The sequence below is a fragment of the Mercenaria mercenaria genome, chromosome 17 (genome assembly GCF_021730395.1).
Source record: "Mercenaria mercenaria strain notata chromosome 17, MADL_Memer_1, whole genome shotgun sequence".
Lineage (NCBI taxonomy): Eukaryota > Metazoa > Mollusca > Bivalvia > Venerida > Veneridae > Mercenaria > Mercenaria mercenaria.
Genome location: NC_069377.1, coordinates 32,292,644 through 32,304,072, shown reverse-complemented (window position 1 = coordinate 32,304,072; position 11,429 = coordinate 32,292,644). Strand labels below are relative to the sequence as shown.

The following is an 11,429-nucleotide window of genomic DNA, read 5'->3' as shown; positions in this document are numbered from 1 at the left end:
CTTAGTTTGATATGGAAACCCCATAATATCTAAGATTTTGCAAACATCTTTCACGCACAGTTTGTGGTAGCCAGCCTTTCTGTACTTTCAGTACTTTGATTTACTTGAAACACCCAAATGCCGAATTCGCTTACGGAGAATACCGTAATTTGCCGATTGTCGTTACTGCTAAGGATGAGAAGAACACTTCATTTCGCGATATTGTCAGGTAATTTTTCCAACATCTTAAACTATGGGTTATCCTTAACTTTACTTGTTTCTGTAGTGTTAAGTTTAATATACAAAGTTCTCTAACAATCCGCCGGCTTGTAATATCCATCTTAATTTCTTTCCACGTAAAATGTGTCTTTTTTCGGCGCGGAAGAATGTGCCTGTAAAATATGTACGATAAAAGTGTTTTAAGACAAATATAAAATGTAAAATTGTAAGTATGTAACACATAAAGTATTTTTGTTGTAACAGAAAAAGGTAAAAAAAAAAACTGTCAAAGTATTTAATGGTATCTGTCAGAAACAGTGTTATTATATAACTTATGCGAGCTCGACATTAAGTGTTATGGGGAACCAACAGGCGATGGAAAGTTTTGATGAAACTTTGAGCGAACTGTGAAAAAAAATACTAATCAGTGTTAAGTTAAAAAAATCCAATATTTATGATTACAAACTATGATATGGTCTATCTATTGCTGACATGTTACTGAGATGTTACTGAGAAGGGCACATCTCCCTTAGCTTCCCTCAATCTCCCTTACCTTCCCTCATTTAGGTATGATGTTAGTATTTCAAATCCACATTCGTATTTAATAGAAGGCGCATTTTCAGAATATCAACATATTTAAAGATGGCGACAAGGTGGGCATGTCTAGGAGCAGGGAAAATCTCATCTGATTTCTTTAAGGCGATACGTGAAAACCTTCCTGATACAGAACATGAGGTAAATTTATGTGTGTGTTTTTTTCCAGATGATGGACATGGATTTTAAAGAATACGATGGGAGTAAAAACTTAAAGTTTATTTACTTAGAGCTGATTTAGAGCTGATTTTATTCCATTTGACACAAAGAAATAAACCAAGAAGACAAAAGGCAGGTAGACTTTAGCCTCAAACTTTACTAAAAAATAAAATGTATAATAACTGCCGGTATATTAAAGTGGAAAAGTTCGTGACGTGGATTTAGCGTGCATGTGTTTCATGCAAATGACAAATGAAATCCAGACTTGTAGATTTTTGAATACATATTATTTAATTAAAATGACATCTGTATAACTGTTTACAGTTTAGTTTTATTGCATAGGCCTGCTATGGTAACAAAGTGGCGCTATTGCTCCATAGGGACTGTTGGCTACATTCTAACAGCTTCCTGAATTTATTATCATTACTCAAGTTCCAACAAGTGGCAATCGAAGTTCCTATAGAGGATCAAAATATTAACTGGCCCAGTCAATGGGTCATTCCTCTGTCAGACATAGCCAAGTGTCAGTTGCAGCAAATTGTTTCTCTCTTATACATTTATGAGTTTGTTGCTTTATTTCTGGTTGTTTAGATTCAATGTTACTGCATGGAGTTCGGGGGCGTGAGGGAGGGATGTAGCACAATCTCCTGCTTTTTAGCTCACCTGAGCAATGCTCAGGTGAGTTTTTCTGATCGCTCGATGTCCGGCGTCTGTCGTCTGTCTGTCGTCTGTCAACATTTAGTTTGTGTATGCGATAGAAGCTGTATTGTTTAACTGATCTTCATGCAATTTGGTCAGAATGATAACCTTGATGAAATCTAGGCCGAGTTTGAAAATGGGTCATCTGGGGGTCAAAAACTAGGTCACTAGGTCAAATCAAGGAAAAACCTTGTGTATGCGATAGAGGCAGTATTTTTCAATTGATCTTCATGAATTTTGGTCAGAATGATAATCTTGATGAAATCTAGGCGATTTCGAAAATGGGTTACCTGGGGTCAAAAACTAGGTCACTAGGTCAAATCAAAGAAAAACCTTTTGTATGCGATAGAGGCTGTATTTTTCAACTGATCTTCATGAAATTTGGTCAGAATGATTTGATAAAATCTAGTTCAAGTTAGATGATTGGTCATCTGGGATCAAAAACTAGGTTACTAGGTCAAATCAAAGAAAAACCTTGTGTATGCTATAGAGGCTGTATTTTTCAATTGATCTTCATGAAATTTGGTCAGTATGATTGCCTTGATGAAATCTAGGTTAAGTTGAATATGGGTCATCTGTGGTCAAAAAGTAGGTCACTAGGTCAACTCAAAGAAAAACCCTGTGTATGCGATAGAAGCTGTATTTTTCAATTGATCTTCATAAAATGTGGTCAGAATGATTGCCTTGATGCAATCTTAGTCAAATTTGAATATGGGTCATCTGACGTCAAAAACTAGGTCACTAGGTCATATCAAATAAAATACTTGTTTAAACTCAAGAGACCACATTTTTGGTCCAATTCTAATGAAAATTGGCCAGAATATTTGTTTTCATGAAATCCCTAGGTCAAACATGTTTACACTGTTATGGTGTGTTTCTCAGGTGAGCGACCTAGGGCCATCTTGGCCCTCTTGTTTTATTATTTGGTTGATGCATTCTATATTCTTACAGACTTTATTCACAGTTTGTTGCAGTTGGCTCCAAGGACCAATCAAGAGCCCAGCAGTTTGCTGATAAGTACAGGTTTAAAAGGGCCTACGGGTCATATGAAAATGTTGCCAAAGATAAAGATGTAGGTATGTATTGTCTGTTTCGTCGTGAATATAGTCATGGTTTTCAGGCAGTGTTTATTACAACCTGACTTTTATGGGGATGCTGTTTACAAAATTTGCAAGATGACTCTAGGAAAGACCTCAGATAAGAACTAACCTTTCCTTATAAGATGAAAAGTTTACAGTATTTTGAAGTTGCAAACAAAGCTTAGGAGATTGAAATGGTTCATTGTTATGTAACATTTATCTTTATGTTGCTTTTAAAGAACAAGTTACAGCGACGCCCAACTCCTTCTTTTATTCCTGTGTGTCATCATTGCTCCTTAACTGTTTTACTGTATGTATTTTTATATAGATATAAATCATTTACATATCCAGGGTTTTGTTTTGAGGTGGCAGCATGCTTGGAACATGCTATCTCTACTGAATATATCTGCCTTTGCTTTTTATACGGCTGTCTTAAAATATATCATTGTTTTCTCTCTTTTCTAGAGGTAGTGTAAATTGGTACATTAAATACAACACATGCTGATCTTTCATTGAAGATGTTAGAAGCCGGGAAACATGTTCTATGTGAGAAACCCATGGCTATGAATTATAAACAGGCGAAACAAGTCCTAGACTTTGCTAAATCTAAAAATCTCCTTTTCGTTGAGGTAAATATCCTTGTTCTATTTTCACTTGCTTATTTTGCCATTGCACTTTAGCTGTTTTCTTCAGCCTAAGTCTACAGTCTGCTCTAATTTTGTCGCCCATCTTTTACATAATTTGTTTGGATAAGTCCCGTTAAATGTCAACAAAACTTATTAGGAATGGACGCAGTGTTGTTATATAATTAGGACATTTGGGATATAGAGTCAATTCTAATATCCGATTAATATGGTTCTGTTTAACCTTTAGCCTGCTAAATTTCTATAATGGACTGGTCCATCATTCAGTTTGGACAGAACCATTTATCATTTGAAGGGGTGTGTATTGAAAATTGCTGACTGAATAGCGAACAGTGCAGACCATGATCAGACTGCACGGATGTGCAGGCTGATCTTGGTCTGCACTGGTCGCAAAGGCAGAATCACTTGCCGCCAGCAGACTAAAGGTTAAGCCTTCGCCGTGGGAGGCGAAGGCATTTGAGGCGTTAGGGTGTTGTACATTTCATTACTTCTCATGAACAAATACTATTTTGCTTGACTGCATTCTGTGATTCCAAAGGATCTTCTTAGATACTGTATGATCAGTTCTAAGCAGAAAAGTGCACAGCATCAGGTTTCTGTGAGTGACTGGCTTTTTGCAGTCTTAAAAGGGCCTTTCGGTTTCTTTTGGGTTTTTTAGTATTAAAATAATATTTTTTCAGGTAAAGCTCGATGCATTCCATTTAATATGGTTGTTGTCTTTTCTCAGGGAATGTGGAGTCGCTGGTTCCCAGCGTACGATGAAATAAGAAAGGAGATATCATCTGGTACCCTAGGTGATATTAGACTAGTCCAAGTCACATTTTGTGTCCCTATAATGCACAGAGAAAGGTTGCACAGTGTGGAACTAGGCGGAGGTGCGACCCTCGATATTGGAATCTACGCCGTTCAGTTTGCTTGTCTTGTTTTCAATGAAATGCCAGAGAGTATAACAGCGGTAGGACATCTGATGGAATCAGGTGAATAAATATTAGATTACAACATATATGAACATATGTATATAAATCAATCCTGTGAGTTAGGGAGTATAATGTGTATTATTAAACGACTTCTTATATGATTTGCCAGTCCATAGTTTGTGCTATTGACCGGTGTATAGTTCAACACTATATTTTGCTGGACTTAAGTTGAAACTTGAAGAATAAAAACAGGAAAAAATATTTCTGGCGTCATGTAACAAAACACTTATTGAATGGCGTGCAGGACAATTGTCAAAAATATTGGCCCTCGTATCTTCGAACGTCAGGAAATAGTTTTGACTATTGACTGGTAAACCGTTCAATAAGTGTATTGCATGACCTTTTATATGAATCGCTGGTCAATACTTTGTTGCTGGTATACGGTAAAAAATTGAGAGAGAAAATACTTTGATGTCATGTTATAGAACAAAACGGACCCAGGCAATAGTTTTGATTATTGACAGGCAAGACATTAAATAAATGTATATTGGAAAACCTTACTTGCATTGTCATTGATTCTGTGACTATATTTCTTAAATTTAGTAACTCGTATGTTATTGTGCCCTGTATATATCTATGCTGTATACCAGTAGGACATTACTTGTGTTAAAGTTTAAAGGGACATGCAGATAGAGACAGGGACTCAAGGTAAACACAAAACATCTCAGATTTTCAAAAGCAATTTGTTTTAACCAGTAGCCGCCCTCCCCCCCCCCCCACCCCCCACCCCCTCCCCCACTATTGTATAGGTAGAATTGTATAGGTAGAAATATGAATGTGTAGATATAAATTACAGCTAATTCCAGTTATTTTATATCAAATTTCAACAGCGAGACTAAACCTTTGAGAGATTTTTACATATCTAATTGACTAACAGAGTATTTTCATATATAATCACTAAGTAACGATATTTCGAAAATTTTGACATAAATCTTGGAAGCTTGTAGCTTTAAGGCTTGCATCAAAATGAATTCGATCGGAAAACGTAAAAGCGTAAAATAACAATAAATGAATATTAAACTATTTCTAGGTGTTGACGAGAATGCTTGTATTATTCTGAAGTACAAAAATGGAGCTATAGCTAACCTAACATACCACGCTGGCTTGGATAACACTAACACTGCTGTAATCTGCGGTACCCAAGATAGAATAGAGGTAATGGCATTCCCTTGTCTTGCACAGTTCTTGTGTTTCAGCTCTAAATTTGACTTGACCGACGGGTGTTTCTTCCTGAAAGCCGCCTATGAACAGCATTGTTTCTATGATTCTTGAAAATGATCCTGTTTGTTTATTTTCATAATCAGGCTTTATAGTTAAAATTCCAATATTTCAGAGAAAATGGTATCTCTCCGAATTTCTGTTGTATCCCACCAAAATGTATTAAAGATGGCAGAAAGTACTCATTCCTTCCAAACAAATTAGTTTTCAGTTATGACACTTTTACAGTGACAGTTGTTTTGTTGGGTTTAATGTCGTACTGACACAATTATAGGTCATGTGGCGACTTTCCAGCTTTAATAGTGGAGGAAGACCCCAGGTGCCCATCCGTGCATTATTTCATTACGAGCGGTCACCTGGGTAGAACCACCGACCTTCCGTAAGCCAGCTGGATGGCTTCCTCACATGAAGATTTCAACGCCCCGAGTGAGGCTGGAACCCACATCGATCATGAGGGGCAAGTGATTTGAAGTCAGCGACCTTAACCACCCGGCCACGAAGGCCCCGTTGTAACTTTCAACTGTAAACGTTTACAGCTGTAATTTTGTGAACGAATGTATTACACCTGTAGCTTACATCTACGTTTCTGGTAATTTCCATGTAAAAAGTACAACAGTAATTTTAATTATCTTGCCTCCTACAAGTTTCTTGCATTTCTATTGGTCAGTAGACGTCACGTGGAGACAGGATATATTCCATATCCTGCTAGTACATTTTAGATATGAATTTTGATTTTAAAAAATGGCTGCCGCTTTGTTACTTTACAAAATATTAGATTATAGCATGCAAGTAAAGGGTAGTCGGCAAGATAAAATCGTTACACAGCTTGCTGGTGACAGGATACGGGATATACGCTGTCGAGAAAATCCATATCAGGCGAGAGTCGCCTGATATGGATTTTCTCGACAGCGTATATCCCGTATCCTGTCACCAATAAGCAGTGTTACTAATAATACAGACATTTCACAGCTGTAAAACTGGTTTTTATATTTTCGTGCAGGCCTAGTATTGCCTATCTTGATGCTATTGTTTTATATGTGTTCCATATTACATATTGTATAGTTATATTGTCTTTTTTAAAGTTGTATGCGTATTGTTTTCAACTGACATACTATTTTTGTTTATATTACGCAAAAAAGTAATGTAGCTCTAATTATAGTCAATTATTTACTGTCGGTTTGTTTGTGATCTCTGAAGAAAATTATTAGCATTATACATGTGTTGCAGGTCGAACAGCCTTTCTGGGCACCAACAAAAATAAGGACTCCATCTGGAGTAAAAGAATTCGCATTGAACTATGAGGGGTATGTTTATGAAAACAGTGCTGGATTCCAGTATGAGGCAAATGCTATACGTGATTGTCTTTCTAAAGGTATGCATTTTTTTTGTTGGCTTTGAGTATCAGACCAATAAATATTATTCACTCATAACAAATGATCTAGTAAAAGGTGTTTAAAGGAACTTGTCAGATATTGTCCAAGATTTTTAGTTCCATATTATTTTTGTGTTCAATCAATAGTATTGATAAATATGCTGTATTTAAACTCGATATATCGGACTCGCTTATCATAAAATTCCGGCTATCTCGAAGACATTATTTGAGCCGTGCCATGAGAAAACCAACATAGTGGGGTTGCGATCAGCATGGATCCAGACCAGCCTGCGCATCCGCGCAGTCTGGTCAGGATCCATGCTGTTCGCTTTTAATGCCTATTGGAATTGGAGAAACTGTTAGCGAACAGCATGGATCCTGACCTGACTGCGGGGATGCGCAGGCTGGTCTGGATCCATGCTGTTCGCAAACCCACTATGTTGGTTTTCTCATGGCACGGCTCATTTATACATGGTTTACGGCTCCACTACTTCAATCCCGGCTTAACTACTTCAATCCTGGCAATTGCTTAGCATCTGACAGGAAGCAGATAATTGCTGAAAAGGCATATCAAAACTCTGTACCTTCTTGATAAAGCAGGTTTTTGTGAACTCTAATCCTAACACAATTTTTTTTGCTCAAAGTACATAATAGCAACAATAGAAACAAAATAACTTACAAGGATGTACTTTCAATATTACAGGCTTAATTGAACATCATTATGTAACTCATAGAGATAGTGAAATGGTTCATAAAATAATGGATGAAGTTCGACGACAGATAGGCATGGTGTATCCGGACTTTGACTAGACTCAGTTGGGCAATGAGGCCGGCTCATATAAAGACAGCAAAATTGTACTACTGGGCCGTTATTGACCATTGCTACAACAATCTTAACTACATGACATCTGCATGCGTGTGAAAGAACGATATACATTAATAATTAATATTACTTTAATTTATATAAATACATTAATACTGTTTATATATCGCACAATGTGATATTCTTTTTGTTTAAGAAATATTTTCTACTAAAAACGAATAAATGAATTCTAAACGTTGTTGTTTTATAGATTCAAAAATAGATGCATTCAGAAAGACAGATTAAAAGAGACTTGCCCTGGTAGAGTTGGACAATCTCTTGCTATCTTAAGTGAACAAATGGTTAGTTTATGTTTGACAGTAATATATTTCAATTGTTCTCACTTGCTCTGGGCAGCTGCAATGCCATGTCATTTGAAGTCGCTTTGCCTGGAAGTAAACCTTTTGGAATATGTAAAAAGGGCCCTTCCACGAGTCCATGAGAAAACCTTTATTATTTCAAATACCGGAAAATCGATGTTTTTCTTTTATGAATGCATAAACTAGAAAGTAGTATATTGTAATTCAGTTATATAGGACTAATCAGATACTTCCATGTTTTATGAAATAGTTTGATTTGTGTTGTCATTGCAATCGAAATTTCAAAACACGCATGCAGTATGAGAATACAGAGGTTTATAGATAAAAGGCCTTTGATGAAACCAGAAATATACGATTAAGTTTGTTTTCGGTAAAATTATTTATATCAAGCTCTTTTTATCCAAATGTATAATGTTTAGTAAGTAATATCGTCGTTAAGGAGGAACCATACTATAAAAGTGCGCGAAGTGGTCATGTTTGCGACGTCATGGCTACGTCACTGATGCATTAAACGTAAAAATATACACAGATCTAAATCAGAAATATCTTCCAGTTTTTGTTGGTACCAGTCAATAACGTGGGCTCTGAAAAAAGTTATAGTAGATCTATGGTTCCTCCTTAAATGACATGATACTGATTTCACGGCGTTCTTGACGTAACGTCTCTAAATGAGTCGGGTGACTTATTTCCAAGCATAAATACGTTTTGAAATAGTGAAGATAATTTCTTCAAATTTTCAGATTTGAAAAGTAAAAGAATGTTCTATATGAATATTATGTTGTCTCAATTTTGATTTTTTGTCACTTATACGGCCCTAATATAACTCTTCCTACTCGTATTTTTCTAAGAGCCAAGATTCACTGTTCAACATTTTCAGTACGCAATTTAGTCTCTAGCATCTTCCAAAAAACTGTAATAATTTGATAAAAATTAAAGCAAGTTGAAAATTTAACATTTAAACTAAAGTCAAAATTTCAGACTGCTTACTCTTAGACAAACACTAGTGCTCAAGCTACTGGGTGGGTATTTGCCACAGAGTTTGCCTGAAAATCATCAAAATAAAAGATATTCAGTGATAAAAAAACTCACATAATGTAGCAGGGTACACTTCGAATTTTGGCCCCCGACAATATTTGTAATGATTAGAACTTCGTGATTTTGGATGTCTGTAAATTACAGTGAGAGATAATGATTGTTAATTCTTTAGAACATTTAAACAGCTGATACATGTAAAAGTCTGATGTCAGTTGTAAAACTAACTGCTGCTAGCTTTGTACGCATCGATGAGTCATCTTCGGCACGGGAAATTCAAATCATTGAAGAGTTCCACGTTTGTTGATTGACACGCGTGTACATTTTTGCTATACTGAGCAGCAAAATAAACTATCCAGTTTTAGAACTAGAGTAGTTTTTATTTAAAAACTTTAATTTATAAATCACTTGTGTTTTTCATATCACATTACACTTGAAAAACTTCACTTTTAAATTTTAAAAAATCAATCAACCTTGAAGTCATTAGTCCCACAATAGCTGTTTTGCACGAAATTCACGTGCGCCTGTAATTAACAATTTTCTTTGTGAAATTTCATTGTCATTGGAACTATTGATAATTGGCTAACTCGAAAAACAGCATAAAGTTAAAAAAATATTGTTGGTCGCACCGCACGACTGAATCAAATTTAGCGCGCCCAGTTGGGATGTTACAATGCAACTGACGCGCAGAAGATATAGCCTTTCAAACGGCTATTGTGGGACTACTGACGTCACGGCTGATTGATTTAAAAAAAAAATAATCATGTGATAATTTTGGTATGAGGAAACAATTCAAATTTGAAAAAATAATTTCTTATTTCAAAATATACCAGTTATACATCTGGATAGTTGCTTTTACTGTTCAGTATATTTTGTGAAAACAACGAGATGGCTAGACCGACATTCCATTAATATCCTGCAGTTCAGTAGGGCCTATTAAATTGAGAAATGCAATGGACATTGTTCCTGCAACGAGATCATTGCAGGCTGTCCAAAAAGTGCAAAATTGATGATTTTGGCGTGTTATTTTTAATGGATGGGGTACAACTTTCATTCTGATTGCTTTCTTTATTCATGTGTGAGAGTCCTGATTTTGTGATTAATTAAAAGCACAAAACATGCACGCAATATTACGACTCGCTACATGCAGGCCTGGTCGTGCCCAAAATATTCGAACCCCAGTGTACACTGCTACCTAAAACGTGTGATTTTTTTATGAACTGACGCATCTAGATCAGGGGGCACAACTTCTTTTAAAAGGTAGGAAGATACAAATGGCGCTTATGTTTCCAAGGGACACTACTGCTGCTGACCAATAATTGCCATCGTGCTTCTCTGTTGCTTGTGATTTTATACTTCATTTACGCCTAATATAAGTCTTCCTACTGTATATCACGATCAATTCTTTACATTTTCAGACGCAATTATATCACATTTCAAAAAACTGTACATATTGTAAAATAACAATTTGAAATTTAAGCTTTAGATAAAGTAAAATTTCAGACGCTTACTCTGTAGACATACACAATGTCAAGCTACTGGGTGGCTTTGCAAGAGTTGCTGTCTCGAAAAGATTCGTGTAAAACTACAAATGAGCGTACATCGATTTTGCCCCGAAAATTCGTATGATTAAACACGTAAGGCACTAAACAGGGGATATATTGTAATGCTTTTAAAATTAACACCAACAAAAAATCAGTTAAAGATTGGCATTGTAATCGATGATAATTTTGGTAAACAAATCTGATAGTTCACGATTTGATTCACGAATTTTTCAAACTGGCAGCAAATACTATATTTAGAATCGGTATTTTAATTTAAAAACGTTTTTATAAACATTGTGTTTCAATACATACACTTGAAAACTTATTTTAAATTTTAAAAATCAACAACCTGAAGTATTGAAATAGGTTTGCACGTCAGTGGCCTAATAAATCTGTGAATTATGTCGATGGCTAATGAAATTGGCTAATCGTAAAAACAGCATTAATATTTTGGGGACGACGTCAAATTAGCGCCAGTTGGTGTACAAATGCACTGAGGTAGATAATTGTATTCTCTATGACTCACGGGATTGCATTTTAAAAAAAAAAACTACATTGTATTTGTATGAGAAACAATCAAATTTGAAAAATAATTCTATTTCTACAGTTATAATCAATAGTGGCAAATTGGCAAAAATGAATGCTAACGACATTCATAATATCTGCATTTCAGTATCTATTAAATTGAAAATCTTTGTTCTCAACTGTCATGATAAAATCAAATTGACAAT

General features: G+C 35.6%; 1 protein-coding gene across 2 annotated transcripts; it reads left to right on the top strand.

Annotated features, from left to right (window-relative positions):
- The first annotated feature begins 797 nt into the window (after nucleotides 1-797).
- Nucleotides 798-8,001, top strand: LOC123536673 (trans-1,2-dihydrobenzene-1,2-diol dehydrogenase-like). Of its 2 annotated transcripts, none has more exons than XM_045320018.2 (7): nucleotides 798-933; nucleotides 2,615-2,726; nucleotides 3,195-3,358; nucleotides 4,101-4,350; nucleotides 5,381-5,505; nucleotides 6,796-6,940; nucleotides 7,644-8,001. In XM_045320018.2, exons 3-7 carry the CDS (start codon nucleotides 3,248-3,250, stop codon nucleotides 7,748-7,750), a joined length of 738 nt encoding a protein of 245 aa, XP_045175953.2. In that variant the 5' UTR covers nucleotides 798-933; nucleotides 2,615-2,726; nucleotides 3,195-3,247; the 3' UTR covers nucleotides 7,751-8,001. The 2 variants fall into 2 exon arrangements, with proteins under 2 accessions (XP_045175953.2, XP_045175955.2); XM_045320020.2 differs by having other exon boundaries at nucleotides 811-933; nucleotides 2,602-2,726.
- The last annotated feature ends 3,428 nt before the right edge of the window (nucleotides 8,002-11,429 follow it).